The 17462-nt window shown below is 33.6% G+C and overlaps 1 protein-coding gene across 1 annotated transcript in view; it reads left to right on the top strand.

Annotated features, from left to right (window-relative positions):
* Nucleotides 1-17462, top strand: part of LOC124370176 (trichohyalin) — a 109241-nt gene that overhangs the window by 24267 nt on the left and 67512 nt on the right. The window contains exon 2 of the mRNA XM_046828470.1: nt 13176-13345. Within this exon, the coding sequence (XP_046684426.1) occupies nt 13252-13345 (94 nt within the window). The 5' untranslated portion in view covers nt 13176-13251. The remainder of the gene's footprint in view (nt 1-13175; nt 13346-17462) is intronic.

The following is a 17462-nucleotide window of genomic DNA, read 5'->3' as shown; positions in this document are numbered from 1 at the left end:
TTTTTTTCAGCTACACAATATATTAGTTTACCGGATCATTTTTATAAAATATGAAAAGATTTAAAACATAATAATTAGTCTCATTTATACATACTATTTTATAACGTTCACCAGCTTATGTATAAGCGATACTATTTATTATCAATTATCATTGATTAACAATAAAGCATCCAAACCAATCTAAGTTTTAGCGAATAGAACTACGAAGATTTGGGTTTTGGCTATATTTGTAGGCTTCTGAAATCCAGTACTTCTTTATTAAATTTCAGATAGTCACCAACCTAAGTTTATTAGAACCCAACTAATGATAAGGCCAGAGGACACTGAAATCGGTGTGTAATACATTCTAACCTCGAACTATCCTCAAAGTCCCTGATAACGACACCAATTACAGTTAAGATTACGGCAGCGTGATCCCCAGTATTTCGAGTAAGGCTTACCAGCTGTTCATTGAGAGAACCTTTAGAAAAACTGGCACCACGGAATCAGACAACGCCCCTCAGTTGACCCTGTGGTAGCGGGGTTCTGATGTTGGATTGGATTCGTGGTGGAAGTGGTTACTTCCTCATGTCGCACTAAGAGGACAAATACCAATATACTGGCCACGTGGGGTCGACTAGACCTTATGTTCGCTATCCATCGTCGTGTGAGGGTAACTGGTTAGAGGAAACTTAGTGGCTCAGACTCCTAATCTCACTTCAAGGTTATTTGTAGTCTTATAATAGGTTATTGGCTGGGTTAAAAATATCATAATAGCTGCCCTTTAAGATATCCACCCCGAAACACCAAAAATAAACTTACAACTTTTGATAATTTCTGTGTAATAGAAAGAATTTAAGGTAGTATTTGGGTCGTCTTGAAATGACCACATAACATAATATCTATATAACAGAATAGGACTAGAGGGAATGATTACATTTTTTATATATAACCACATTAATTTGTATGGACAAAAATATTTCTTTAATACCTGCAATTGTCTTATTTAGAATGTTCAAAAAATATTCTATCATAAAACAACATTACCATGTGATCTGTCAGGCAATATTAAGCGAGAAATGTCATAAAGTATACTACTATCTTGCTTAGTTTACCATATGTCTATCTGTTTGTATTTTAGAAAAAATATACATTTGGCTTTAACATAACTATACAATTTCAACTTTGCAAAATTATTAATCTAATTAAAACAAGATTTTTATTTTTAGACAAATACGAATCTTCTCTCGTTTCGACGTAGCAAAAGTAAACTTATGGACAATGTAGGACTATAAAAAGATTAATATATGGGATACTTGTTAAGGAATAATTTAATATTAAATTTATTTTGGTACAATGAATAATAAAGGTTTTACTGAGCACCATCCTTCAATTGAAATGCACTGATCGAGTAATAAATGTTGTTAAACCAGTGGTTAAAAGTCACGTGATTAATACATTTTACAGCTGAAAATAATTGCTCATTGTTATCATTTGCTATGACATTTTTGCGTACATTATTTGCTGTTTTCTGAATTGTGTTTTTAATTTTCTTTTATTTCATTATATATAGTAACCAATAACTTTTTTAACCATCCTACTAATTAGTTAAAACGATTATATTATTATTTTTTCCTTACTTTAAATTAGTTGATAAATAAAATAATCAACAATGAAATAATAATTCGAAATGTTACCACAGTAACGTAATTGATTTTAATTTGATTTTAACTAATTTAAAGTAAGAAAAACTGTTGTCTCAAAATTTAATAAGTGAACTAATTATATATTTAATAAGTGGTATGTCGTTTTTTCTCTATTAGAAATTAATCCACTATCTGGGCAAAAAGCTAGTCGAGTAAAAAAGTATAAATTTTTACACTCAAGCGAAAATTACTTTTGTCATGACGATTTATTAGTTAAAGTACAGCCAACGAAGTTGCAGTTCTGTTCCTTTCAATTCACTTGTATAAGCAAAAGAAATATTTACTTGAAGCTTAGGTATACTATCTGTTGACTAAAGATGGGTATGCAAAGACAATTCCAAGGGAATTTGGGATTCATTATACTGCATTTCTTTATAGAGTTTTCTCAGTATTTTGGACCAGCGCTTTACTTTTGCATTGAAATTGAACAGGGGTTGTTTTTCAAAGTAACGATGTAACTTAGAAAATATATTACTTAACTACTAGATTATAACGTCTTAGAATACAGTAGTTAAAATTATAGTTTATTATTTCAGTTTCCACAGTATACCCCTTATTTTACCCCAGTATTTTCCTTTTCTTCAGCATACCCAAGCCACCGCGCGTGTCCACGTACATCTTTACATACGATTTGTATCCGGCAAAACACCTCGCATCGCGTCGTGACCAGAAGATCCTTCGAGTCACTAAATAGATGAACACTGTTGAGGTGTCACAATTGACACCATCATGTTAATTGCGAACTGGTTGTTTTTTTAATTACTGTATAAATTAAATGCAGCCGTCTTAATTTCTCAGTTCGCTTCACCCATCCCGTATATCTACTGGACAGGGTTATTAAATAACGAAAAACTAACTTACACGTGTTCAAAGTATTTAGTTTTTAGTGTTTATAAGTATTAACGGTTGTATAACATGACTAAGCCATTTATAATATGTTGTATAACATATTAAATAGCCACTGTAAGACAACAAAGATTTAAATATGAATTCTAAAAGACACACTAAGATAGCAAGTACAATACTGAGATAGTTATTTTTATATTATAAAATAGCCAAAGCCTAGTGTATTTTACTGCTTACACCACAATAGTGCAATGTCTTATGACGGAATAAGGACATATTAAAAGTTAATTCAAATTTAGTTAATATAAATTAAGTTAATAGAACTAAATCCCGTCATAACTATTTCTGAACTGAAAGTGATATATCTAAGTATTCCGGAAGTCGGAATAAAACTACAATAAATCTTTAACTATGAGAAATCCCTTCCTTTTGGGTTCAAAACGAGGCTAGTGCAATGATATTATTCCCATAGTATTCTTCTAATCGTAGGAAATTGTAGACAGTGGAGTTTCATCTCTACCTGGGTTTCTATCTAAGCCTACCACATTTGATTTTTATCTATTTTTATATATAAAAAAATATATATTATACTTATACAAGTCACCGATACCATATTTGACAAAGCTGAAGAGTAAGTATGGAGTCCTGTGTTTAGGAAATACGGGGATCAGAAATTAATTCTAGGAGGTGTACAGTTTGGAGTCCATCCCCCAAGATACTGAGGCCGAAATGATATTAGAATAATCGTGTATGATTGCAACTTACAAGTGACATATGTAATAATAATTACAGCCATCTAAGTAAAATACAAACTTGAATGAGTGTACGGTTGGCAAAAAGATTTGTCATAAGCATTTGGAAACTGAAATAAAACATATGTTCCTGATTCTTGTAGGGAGTTTAAATTCAATGCCAAACTCCTTTTTCTTTGGAGTAATTATGTACAATCAAGAGTTCTTTCATGCGGAACAGGGATGCACAATTCATATGGAAATAGAACCAGAAACAATGAAGGTATAAGCGGTATAAACATCGGTCAAAGCGTATTTCATAGAAGAGTTTACGGAAATCCGCTAAGATATCTAATACGCCAACAAAAACTGGATTTGTTGACAACCTTTTGTATGTATTTATGAATTTAAAAGTGCTTATAATGGGTAGGATAGTGGTTAATACGCTGTGTTCGTTGACATTATGTTTTGCATTGCAAATAAGGATGTTGTTTTATTGCTGCATTAGGACGCAAAATAGCGTGTATGATTTTATTCCTGTCTCCAGGCGTCCAAGAAATACTCCTTTCTGAGATGCTATATTAGAAAGTAAGACGCGTATGAATAGTTCGTGTTTAATGTTTCTCGTTAAACAAGCTCTAGAAGACGGAAGCTTGCAAGCGGTGCAACTATGGTTGACCTCTGGCTGAGTGCCAAGGGCCCATTACTTCTAGAAGTTACTAAAAGGTTCTTGGTTGCACCGACCTTCAACATTACCTAGCCTTGCATGTATTTAACGAAAGCCGGGTGAGTCATGTCACTAAGTGTCACTGTCTAGAGGGCACATAGTTGCCAAAGTTGCCAAATGAAATTTCCCCGGTGCTACAAATTTCCCTTTGTCTTTCAAATATTCAATTGGCAGGCCTTTCATTAATGCTGGTTGCGAAATACTACGCCCATCAATCTATTTATAATCATGATGAACTGGTTGAATACTATAAGGGAAGTCGTATTTGTCTGAATTGGTGGAAGGAAATGTAATTAGGTTCAATGGCCTAAAATGGTTTTTTTAACAAATCACCGAGTTTATTTATACTGGTTTTTTACTAAGTTCTTCTGATACATTATTTTACATATTTGGTGTTCTGTATTCTATACTTTAGGTTCCATAGTGCTAAACTGCATATTGACCGTTAAATTTCCAACCTTTCTTCTCAAATTATAGTCTATATTTTCTTAAAATTTTCTTAAAATAATATTTAACTTAATCTGTGAATATTGCTAGTGAATCAAATGCATGATCCATAATAAATAATGCTGCAATTTATGAAAAGGAACATCAATATAAAATTCGGAAAATTCTATTCAATATAATTTTAACAGATGATATATATTGGGATGCTACATAATATATTGATATACTGTACTACTGTATAATACAGCATGAGTTGCACCAAACTAAAATATATTATTTCTTTAGTAGCTATTGAAAAATACATATTAAGCTTACAACATGTCTAAAGGACTACTTTTAACATAATTTTAGCTCAATTAAATGTGAGTAAGATCTTTTGTTATTATCAAACATAATACCCAAATGTTTTTTTGTTTTTTATGTATTCCTTGGATCTACAACTTGAAGGATTAGTAAAACAAATATATGAATAAGATATTAGATTATGGAGTGTTCTATGTTATTATTTACTCATGGTTCTAAAACATTATTGCTTTGGTCCTCTGTAATTTTTTTTATTTTAATAGAATTATTAAAAATATGTAAACAATATGAAATATATTTTTATTTGCAAATAATTGTTTTATAATAATTCAAGCTAAGGTGTTATTTGTAAATGACCAATGTTTGAATCCAATATGCAACATTTAAAATCTTAAAATGTCACAGATTATACTTACTGTCTAATTTATTTTTATTCATATTGTAGCAAGTAAATTAATGTTTTAAATGAAAAGTATTTACATTTGTGGCACCATATTACCCCATAGAAACAAATATAGAACATAATATTTCTGTCTATTTTATCTATATTCAAAGATATGTGTAATAAAATTTCAATATCGTTAATATAGTCGAATTTAAAATAATAACCACTCCCTGAATACACAAATATCCGTAACTATTGGATATGCTCTGTATAGAGCTTTGCTGTTCCTATTTCATAATTTTACACCTTAATTTTAAATTTGTTCATACATTGTTATCCAGATTTACATAATTGTGATCAAAGCAGTATAACAAATTATTTATGATAAATATTATTTATATTTAACGGACGTATTTTTCACTAGTTATTCCTTGATTACCGGTACTACCGTATATTGCAAAGCAATATTATCTATTATATATTTTGTCCATCAATTTTGGAGTAATTAATTTTGTAACATTTCTTGGTGAGAATATGGCAACATGTTTAGATTGAAATCACGTCAGTAGTTTGACTAACGAAGCTAAGACAGAACGGCATCTCCTGATAAATAAATGTTATTGGATTTTCGTACAAAACCTTTTACGACATAAAAGGATTTAGATAACTATATTTAGACAATTGTTTTGCTAAACACAGGTTCTTAAAATGTTACTATTATGTTATTAGAATTGTGCATAAAATGTTCTAATACTGTAACCAGTTGTATGTGTCGTTATATGAGTTAAAAAATGTAAGACCTAGTGTCAAAGTTTTGGTTTAAATATTATAATTTAAAGTCTATTCTGAACTGAGTAATTACGGTGTAAACTAGAAGGTTTCTAGAACTTACAGTGGTATAGATTAGAATTATGAATGGAATAAACTTAAATTTTGAATAAGATTTGATACTAAAATGATTATTAGTTAAAAAAATATTTATAAAAAAGCATTACAAAAAGTAACTTATACAAAAGTAGATAAAATTCAATGTGTTAAAACACCTTCTAACGTAAAACATAGTAATAAATTACTATGAAAATTTTCCATTTCGACTAAACATATTACGATGTAATAGAATGTGTGTCTATACCATTTTTCAAAACAATGCAAATGCAATAATACAGTAGATTATTATTGAAATAAAATAATTTCTGGGTTGCAGTCATTTTTATAGTTGTATTTAATCAATTTGTTTATCATCCTAAAGTGATAATTACTGCCTAATCCCTAACAGCAAGTAATACTCTTATGTGAATATATTATAAGATAACAATCTACATTGCCTCCGTCCACACTGCTATCAATGTTTGTTCCGTACTTCTACACCCGTGATATAACAAATTTCCCCAAAGCGGGGAAAAGTTCCCGTCGTGTGGTAACACTGGAGGCAAGGCCGACACGGTTGAGAGAGGCCCAGAACGCCTTATACAGACACTGTGACGTCAGCTACCACACCTCCACCTCTGCTCTGTTCTCCAGCGTGAGTGACGAAATAGCTCTCTCCCCGCCCTCTCATTCAAAATTGTCAGGTAAACTGGTGCAGAGAATGTGTTTGCATTGCCAGCTACACGATCGGAAACAAAAGAGGAAAGGATTTAAATAGGAGAGAGAGAAATAATGATAGGACTATAACCAAAATACATACTTAATTAATTCTCAGCCTACATCCAGATATAAGATAGGAGGACAGACAACATGATTCTTTACACGACTGTAGATCTGGTGGACTATTTAATTTTACTTACTGAAGTTTAAACAATTCCTCGGAGAACCGTAAGCAGATGAGATCGAAGCCCAAACCCACTAAGAACCCCAAATGGACCCGTGCAAGTAAGTCTGCACAACCAGAAGGTGGTGTTACTGTCCTCAATATCAGAAAGAGTCATTCTCAATAATAATCATTTATAGCGAAACGTGGAAATTTTCACATTATGCAAATCAGTTCACACCAGCACTTTCACCACCTGTCAATAACGCACAAGTCATAATCTTTTTTTAAGACTGAAAAAAGGATATACAGGGTAATCCAAAAGACAGAGGCCACCCTGTCATTTCCAGAATGTTAGACCTATTGAAATAAAAATTTAGGGAACTTTGTGGATTAATTTTGACCGCCGCCACCTTGGAATCGTGTAGGTAATTTTTGATAAACCTCCAACCCAATTTTAATTCAAATCCGCCGAAAATTGATCGAGGGACGAGGGATAACCCCTATTCCCCTTGTTTGTTGACGCCATTTTTGGAAATGAGTGCTAATTTGTAAATTTTAATCAGGTACACGTATTTTGACCCAATAAAATCTTACAAACCATGTTTCGTGCAAACTCGTTTTTAAATAGCTTAAAATGACGCTTAAAATGACATATCGACTTTCAGTTTGCGCATAAATGTTTCTTTTATATTCCATTTCCAACAATGTTTGCCGTGTGGGAGCTTGCCATTTGAAAATTTTCAGTTGGAGTAGGATCCCTCCCCCAAAGTGACCACCTTAAAAGTTTTTGATTCATCAAAAGGTAGGTTTCATTAGCCTAAAAAGGTTTCCAGATTTTTTTTGCAATTCGTCAAACCGTCTAGAAATGACAGAGATGGCCACTGACTTTGGGGTGACCTGTGTGCCCGTCGTTTCAAGCAACTGTCTTTTTGCTGCAGAATTTAGCAATAAAACTTGGCTAATATTCCAAAGTGGCGTCGATAAGTGAATATTCACATGTGTCAATAACCTCTATTGTCCTACAATACAATGGACCCACTTGTCCGTGCATTTGTTATTAGAATGAAATATGGTACGATATTCTGGAGAATGCACCGTATTCTTCGTATTTATATACGCAGGTACATAAAGCAGGTGTGATACATAGGGTGTATAGCTTACTGTATAGAAAAATGAAACATATTTTGTTTTGTTTTTGTGGATTATGGTAGTAAAATAATAGGATAGGAAAACCCAGTTTTCTATTTAAAAATTAAGCTATTTATACTTTAACTCCTCATCATTGAAAAAGTAATGAGCGTAAAAAATGTTAAACAGCCTTTATTGTACGTCTCTTAAAGAACAACGTACTAAAAATTGAGAGTTATAAGTTAATAATTAAAGGAAAAATTAATTTCTTTGAATAAAAACCCCATGTTATTAACATCAGTCGAGTCCAATACAACATAGTAAGCTACACGCGTTTAATTAAAATGTAAAAAGTTGGTTTGTTAGTCATAATAAGGGATTTATAATAGCATATGGCAGTGTGAGATTTTAATAGTGTAGGCGATAATATACATTTAAAATCAACATCTTAGTTATGAGCTCTTCCATCTTACAAGTTGGCCAGAATTGGCTTGATGTAGGATGTAGGCATCTAATGCTGCACATAAATGTGGTGTGTATGTTACGATGTCCATTGTGGATGTTATCACCACATCTTACCAGTTGGCAAAAGTTAGCATGATGTAGAATGGCTCTAATGCTGCACATATGGTGTGTATGTTACGATGATCGTTGTGGTTGGTATCGTCACATCATAGTAATGAGCCCTCGCATCTTACAAGTTGGCAAGAGCTTAGCGTGTTGTAGAATGGCCTTTAATGCTGCACATATATGGTGTGTATGTTACGATGTCCATTGTGGATGTTATCACCACATCTTACCAGTTGGCAAAAGTTAGCATGATGTAGAATGGCTCTAATGCTGCACATATGGTGTGTATGTTACGATGTCCATTGTGGATGTTATCACCACATCTTACCAGTTGGCAAAAGTTAGCATGATGTAGAATGGCTCTAATGCTGCACATATGGTGTGTATGTTACGATGATCGTTGTGGTTGGTATCGTCACATCATAGTAATGAGCCCTCGCATCTTACAAGTTGGCAAGAACTTAGCGTGTTGGAGGATGGCCTTTTATGCTGCACATATATTCTTGTGTATATAAGTATTATCGATCTTTATTGGAGAAAACAACTTTCGAAATACTACAGTTAACAAAGTAATGTGTTCGTTTGAAATTACATCGTATACACATTTAGTTTTTAAATCTTAAAGTTATTTTATAAACAATTTATGCGTAAGTGAAAAATCTTGCCAAGAGTTCTTTCAACGACAATAAAATTATATCCGTTGTATCCGGTGTAAGAACCACCTCCTCCACTAAGCAAGCCTCATGTTACATCAGCTTGTGTATGATCAGGGACGTCCTAATAGTTGTGAAGATTTAAAATCAGTTCATCGCAGTAATTCAGAACTTGATAGTTTAACATCGCTGACTTAAATAATCCTACATCTTAGATCTTGCACTTATTCATTCACGCCTATATAAGAAGATTACAAAATTCTTCGGTAAGCGATCACTATACGGAACGCAGATTCTAAGACATAAACTCAAGGAACGTTATGTCTAGCTAATGGGATAGAGGAAATATAGATTATCAATGCTCCGCAAGGTTATCTAATTTACTGTTGAAGTATTTAACGCCACGAATGTTTCATTTTCTTTATTGGGTAATGTAAATAAAATTATGAAGTTAGATGGCCGAAAAATCGTCTGTCTACAGGCATATAACAGAAAAAAAATAGCTAGGTATTCAAATGTACATCTTTATAATAGAAAATTGTTTTACGGTCTTATCGTACCTCAGTGGCTTAGTCTCGTACATGAAGAACGTAAGTATAGGTCAAGCTGTGTATAATTAAAAATTGATGAGAACATGTTATCACATAATATGTTATCACTTAATAAAACTTTTCGAAATAATTCATATGTTCCGTCCCTCCTTCGGAATTCTGGACATCATGTATCTTACAATACAATTCTAAGGTATATTTTTTACTGTAAGAAGTGTGCCGACACAAAATCATCCAATTCGATTCAGGTGGACTTATAACATTTTTACTACTAGCCATGCCACAAAGATTCAGGCAGTATGCTCGCCTGTTACGGGAAGAATGACTGTCTTGTTAATTTATCAGGCATCAAATAAACTGGATATAAAAGAAAATAAATTGAATTCAAAATGTAACTATGTAAATACATCTTATTTTTCAATGTTGCTTAATCATTCTCAGAAAAAAATTAATTTTAAAGCTTGTCCCATAATTATTTCCGGAGAAAAGAAACAATTATGTCCTCAACAATATGGGAGAGTACAGACCATTGATCTTCATACCATAGTACGATCAGGTAAATCGCTTTAACTTAGCTGTGGAGGTGGCGTCGGAGGGGGCTTTGCCCCACGCGGATGTACTCGAGGACACAGCAGGACATCAGACCAGAGCCATTATCGCACCTGGAGCCGGACTCGGAGTTATCTTACGATCGACAGTTTGCTTTTCACCGTCTATAATTGCGTTATTTACATAATGACGTTTGTGCTGCCATTTTGAAGGTCGCAAGGGTCGCCAAACCGGGTCGGATTGGGGGATCCTTATTGTGTCGGGCAAGACGTGATTGTGTGCCTAACGATAATATCGGCGTATCCACTTTTGAGGCCTGCAAATTGGCACGCACTGAAAACTATTACCACACAAAGTGCAGGCAAGAAAATGTCAAACATTGTGCAGATTAGCACTCTAGGTCTTCAACAACTAATAGTTCTTGTGTCCATCGTTATAATAAGGAGAGCGTAAAAAGATTATGGAACTTGCCAATTAGCAAAGACTGCATTTAATGGCGGAGCTTAGATGTCAAGGTACTCAGAAGGAGAAAGAGATCAAAGAAGAGATTGGATCTTATCGGCAAGGTCCGCGGCTTCTGTTTTACCGACCGTTGTAGTCTCTAAAAGGAGAGGATATCGTTTCAATGACAACTACCTCGGCTGACTCACCCTGAAGCCCATTTGGACGTCAACACGGTAAGGAAATTATTTCCGGTGCACAGTCGTCTCCGGGATATTTCCATAACCATGCTGTTACATCCGGCCAATTGAAACAAATTATTTGTGGGCTATTCCTGTTTATGGGTATAGAGAAACTTAAGATTTTGTAAGACATTTCAACGTAAATTTAACACGTTTGAGAACAAGATCAAAACTTAAGGATTTATTGACAATGAGTGTATGAATTATTGTAAGCAGATGAGATTCCAAATAATATTTTCGAATTCCTCCAACAAGCCCACTGGTACTCATTATTTTCCATGTCCAACAATGACACAAGATCAACAATGTCGATTAGAGTGGAAAGGTCTATAATCATGGTCACCTTCCCTGGGAAATATCACCACGGCTCTTTTAATATCCTTCTGAACATTGACACTAAAGTGGTTCTATATGTGCGTCCTTTTTCTTAATATCTTTTTAAATATCTTCAACACATTTTCAATAACTATTTTTTACAAGGGTTGTGTTATTGTTTAACAATTTTATTTATTATTTACTATCAAAATAATTATAAACTACATCACATTATTATTACGTAACATTTCAGATTTGTAGCGAAAAATACTAAAATAATTAAATTCAATATTAAGAAACAAATTCTACATTAATTTTTGTATTATTACAGTTTTGGTTACTGAAGAAATCTTAAATTGAAATTGTGGACGAACACCTGCGCGACCAATACAAATTTATCTCAATTATGGCGTTTTTAGTAATATTTTGCAAAATAGGTATCAAACAGTAATTTATTAAAAGAAACTTTTCGAAATATGTATTTTAATTAACTTAGTATACAATTATTGACAATGAAATAGACAAAAATAAGAAATTAATGTTATTATTTTTAATGTATTTCATCCACTTTTCAGGGGAAACTTCCACCCCGTGGATGGGATGCCGTTGGCTGCGTAGTCTAAGGAGTCAGTCTTTAGATATGAATTAGTGATAGGGTAGATTCTGTATTGTATTTGTATTATAATTCCAATCATTTTGTAACCGAAGCAATTCAAATCTGTACTGTCAACTGTACTGACTCTTCTCTTTATTCTGTTTGATAAGATCCTCGCACGGGCCAGAGACCCATGACAGCGGTCAGAAAAATGGTAAAAAGGATTGGCCTCTCCTTACAAAAAGCTACAATTACACAACTGTGTTGATGTCCTAGTGCGGAAAGAGAGGTTTCAGTGAAATTTCAAGTTCTTGATTCGTTCGGCAGTTATTCTTTATGGATAGGTTGAACACAAAATATACACAAAAAAAGTCTAACTAAACTGGGTAAAGGGCTTCAGTTACATCAACGAATAAATACTAACATTCTACTTCAAATTACCATTCCCATGGTTTGTAAATGGAATGATAGGGCCTACACACAGAGGGTTTAAAATTTTAATTCTTAGATGATTGTAATATGATACTCGCATGATTAGTAGATGTTTTACAACTAGAACAGGTCCCGTGTAAGTGTCAATGTTACTAAGGTTTGTCTATATTGTTATAAATGGTCATAATATTTCCAAACAGTGTTATAATTTTGTTTGTTGGTTATCTTTCATATAAATGACGCATTCATATTAAGATATGAAGATTAAAAAGGTGAAAAAGACATAATTAAATAATATTACCAAGGATTTATTTTAGATTAAAATTGAATTTAACCATATACCATTAGGGTATACGGTTAAATAAGTCTTATATACTAAATTAAATTGTAATAAATGTCAATTAATTCTCTTGTTCATATATTTGAATATAAGCCCTTATTCGTATATAAGCCTGAATCATAGGAATCCTAATAACACTGTATATAAAAACTTGTAAATCATCATGAAGACGTATTCACAATGTGTTATACTGTATACTTGTATTTTGTTTGTATTTATAATGTTTTTAATTTATTTTAAGAATCGAATAAAATGCATTCGTGTAAATGTATATTTGTATCTATGCAATCATACTGAACAAACTGATATTTATCTTGATAAAGATGTATGTTTTGAAAAGTTTAGACATTTACTAGTAATAATTGTCATAACACACCAGATATTTATGTCGTTTATCATTTCTTCATTATGATGAGTAGCCGTAAGGTATTATTTTCTAGTGTTTCTGTTTTGTATTAATGTTTCTTTCTTGTGTATTCCAGATGCCGGCCCGACAGGCGTTGTGTAGGTCGGTGGCGAGGCGCAGTCCAGTGTAGTGTGCGTGTGTTCGCGTGTGAGATGCCCGACGTCACCAGATCTGACTCCCAGAGGTCCGATGCCTCCCACAAGCCAAGAGTCTCCTTCAACCGTGACGTCCACGTCAAACGGATCGGTGAGTGCGAGATGACCAGTTAGTGACCTGTATGTTTGATGGCTCATACTATTAATGATATAAAGTCATTTTGGATTAATCGAAAGGGTTTGAAATAATGATTGGGCCTTGACAATTTATTAGCGGACAATATTTTTGTGAATATTGGTAGTTAGAGTTATGATAATTACGAGTAGTACTTCGTAAATAAAATTAGGTAGGATTCTTCTCGTAACGAGTAACATTCCTATAGTATAGTTGGGTCGGTGTGTGACAATTACATGTAATATTTATTGGAATATTTTTAAGCTACAATCGCTGAAACGTTGATCACTGAAACATACCGACAGAGCTTCAAGTCGATTCGCGAACTTGACCATTACGCTAATATCCTTCGAATATTGGCAGACTTACTTTTAACCATTATGTTTTACAGTAGGGCAAGTGACCTGTATGTTTGATGGCTCATACTATTAATGATATAAAGTCATTTTGGATCCTTGACAATTTATTAGCGGACAATATTTTTGTGAATATTGGCGAGTAGTACTTCGTAAATAAAATTAGGTAGGATTCTTCCCGTAACGAGTAACATTCCTATAGTATAGTTGGGTCGGTGTGTGACAATTACATGTAATATTTATTGGAATATTTTTAAGCTACAATCGCTGAAACGTTGATCACTGAAACATACCGACAGAGCTTCAAGTCGATTTGCGAACTCTTTCTCCAAAATATTTTTATGACCATTACGCTAATATCCTTCGAATATTGGCAGACTTACTTTTAACCATTATGTTTTACAGTAGGGCAAGTGCGCCTATATCGCACCCCTTAAGCGCTTTCATGTATATTTCAGGAAACAAAATTTTTTTGAATATTTTGTTTTTTCAGTGTTATTATTAAGGGCTATACAAAGAAGATTTAATGGCTATTTTTGGAATAAGTAGCCATTTAACAAAATTGCGAGCTAAATTAAACAAAAAAAGTTTTTCCTAAATTGCACTTTATGTGCCTAAAATGCACCTCCAATATGCCTAAATTGCACAGCTTTTAAAATCATGTTTTGGAAGAATAAAACCACGAGATGTCATAAAAAACCATTTATTATGAATCATGGACATGAAAAGAAAACTTTTACTATGTTATACAATGAAATCAACATAACTTTTAAACTCAAATAACTGGATTTCATTTTGCGTTTTCTTATTATACCATATCTTTACAACTTATGACTTGTGTGTGAAGGTAGGGATAACAAGATGACCCCATGACCTCTGGCATATTCTATAACCTCCAGATTTTTTGTATGTGACGTATGGCCATCTAGTATAATGAAACATTTTTTTATCTTTACTAGGTTTGATAAAAGACACAAAGGTTTTCAACCAGTTCAAAAATACCTCAGCATTGCTCCAACTACTCTCAGTCATGTCAAACATGGTCCCAGGAGGAGCTCCTATTTTCCATTCGGATTTGAATCTCAAACCTTTGAAAACAAGCATTGGTGGTACAAAAACCAGCTGCACTCATACAAATTATCCCAGTTGTCAGGGTACCCCTTTCTGCACTAGTCATTGAACCCACTTGATGTTTGCCTTTTTTAGCCAAAACTATACGTGGCCTCTGGACGGTTGAAAGGGCAGTCTCGTCGACATTGAAAATGTCAGAGGCTTGCAGCTTGTTTACATCAACTATTTTTGTCAGGGTATCGTAGAAAATATCCGTTTTCTCCTTTATAAACCCACTGGCCCTAGCCATTAATGTTGCCTCCGGTTTTCGTAAAGACAACTGTGGATGCCTTGAAATAAAAGAATAATACCATTTATCCCCTGCCATTTTGGTTTCCATATTGAATCTATGCGGTAGACCATTAGCCTCAGCTAGTTGAAAACGCAAACTTCTTCAAATCTCGGGTAACTCCAAGAAACATTTTCTCTAAATCTAATACGTGCTGTACCAATTCATTTTCCAACTCAGCTGGCTAGTCTTTGGGGACGACCGAACACCTGTTTAGAATCAGTTGCATAGGTATTTGTTCCGGCGAGGCGACGTTTTAATGTTTTTTCCGGCACCCCGTACACCCGACCAACTGCATTAATGCCCATATCACCGTTCTTGATGACGCAATCACCCTTTCCATACCCTCTTCCTTCCATATACTGTATTTTCTACCTTTATTCGCCATCTGAAATGAACAATATCATATTAGCCTAAATTGCACCAGTAAAAAAAGTGGTGCAATTTAGGGAAACCGGTGCGGTGCATTTTAGGCAAATCGCCATATTGAAACTAACTACTTCGTGTTTGAGGTTAGGTTGCATATTTTAAATCGAACTACGTTTCATTTAAAAGCTAAGATTGCCTACTATATAGTGATATAATAAGAATTTTATTCACCCTTCACAGGATCATGGTACCATAAAGTCAAAATCACCAAAAATAACACGCGCACTGTGAAATAAACGAAAGTTGTTTATACGAACGGCAATCAACTCCCTCATTAACCCAAGTGAGTGGCATGACTTTTTTACTGTTAGAGCTTCACCTTGGTCCCTCGTGGAGCGCTGTATGTCTATTCATTTTGCCAAAACACCAGAGGTGCATTTTAGGCGCACTTCCCCTAATTCAAATGTTAGTAGGCTGGCTTCTGACTATTGTAATATTACTCTTACTATTATGCATTTTATATAACGGACAATATTTTATATATAAAATTAACTTGTGCTTTTTATATAACTATTCTTTAATGTCGCAAATAAATTATAGTATAGTCAGTAGACTTGGGACCGTTTTTTACTTGGTGGTGTAAACATATTTCTCTTCTGTAACAACAGCACAATGTAGTGGCTCACGGCTATTGTTTAGCCATGACCGGATTATTAGTATAGCTTCTGTAAACAAACATGTTTTCCAGCTATAGATAAGTGGGTATGTACGCAACCACGCACTGTAGGCTATGCAATCATTATGTGTCTGTAGGTTTTGTAACCACCCCAAAACACTCGCTAGGTTAGGTTCCAAACAAATCAAATGTATTGACATTTCAATTGAGCACTGTATATACCAACACAATCAAAGAAAAGCGTATGGTTTTCGTAATTGCGAAAGATCTAGATTTTTCAAAGTTCTGTTACAATGGCCTTTAACTATTTTACTACTAATAACGAACATTAATGAAGAGTTATAAAATATGTATGGTAAGATTTTTGGACCTTCTAACATTCCTCATAAGTAACTGAAACAAATACATCAAAATGTATACATCTTTTAGGGAGTAATTTATATATATTTCTATAGTTTTTTTTTGCGAAAACTGTTTCTATCCTCTGGCACACAAAACTGACAAAAAACACCCAAACTATTTTGAGAAAGCGTCAACTTTGTGCAGACGTTTAAGTTTGAGAGCTTAAGTGCTTTTCAACTATTTTAATGAAATTCGTAAAAAGTTTGCAAAGTACGCAAAGTAAGAAATTTATTTAAAAGTTTGCAAATATGTAAAGTAGTTTATTTTACTTAAGTGTTGAAAGATCACAATAGTAAAACCAACGATTTCAATTGAAAACTAAATATAGATTTCGTTTAGTGTTCTTAAGCAAATGGAAAGCATTGATTGAAAACTTAGGTATGATACCAAATTGGGGGTGTAAATTTTGACAGTGAGGGTGTGTCAATGGAGGCTACACATGGAGGCCACCGCAGCTGTCCCAGATCAGACCGAACTTTGTTACAGATCGCAATTAATAGCATATTCACATTTTAAATTGTTCTTTTGCAAAGAGGTTTTTTTATCTGGATGACTTTTAAATAATAGAACTTGTGTTACTATAGAAGTTTTTATAATATGAAATTAAATTGTTATTTATATGCGTACTTATAGGCGGTGAGCTTTTACATTTCTGATAAATTACATTTGTAATTCCTCTTGCCCAGTAATGAGAGTAAAGCAACCTACACATGCAACATTTGTTGCCACCCACTGACATCAGAATCAACGTTGTTACCGGAGATTATCTCTTTCTTACCAATATTACATAAATTTTAAAAATTTCGAAACTTTATATATATAGCCTACCTAGGACCTATTTAAGAAGGGTAGTACCTACCTCGATGCCCACTTTACCACAAGTAGACAAAC

This window comes from Homalodisca vitripennis, chromosome 1 (assembly GCF_021130785.1).
Source record: "Homalodisca vitripennis isolate AUS2020 chromosome 1, UT_GWSS_2.1, whole genome shotgun sequence".
Classification (NCBI taxonomy): Eukaryota; Metazoa; Arthropoda; class Insecta; order Hemiptera; family Cicadellidae; genus Homalodisca; species Homalodisca vitripennis.
This window is presented reverse-complemented; position numbering and strand designations above follow the sequence as displayed.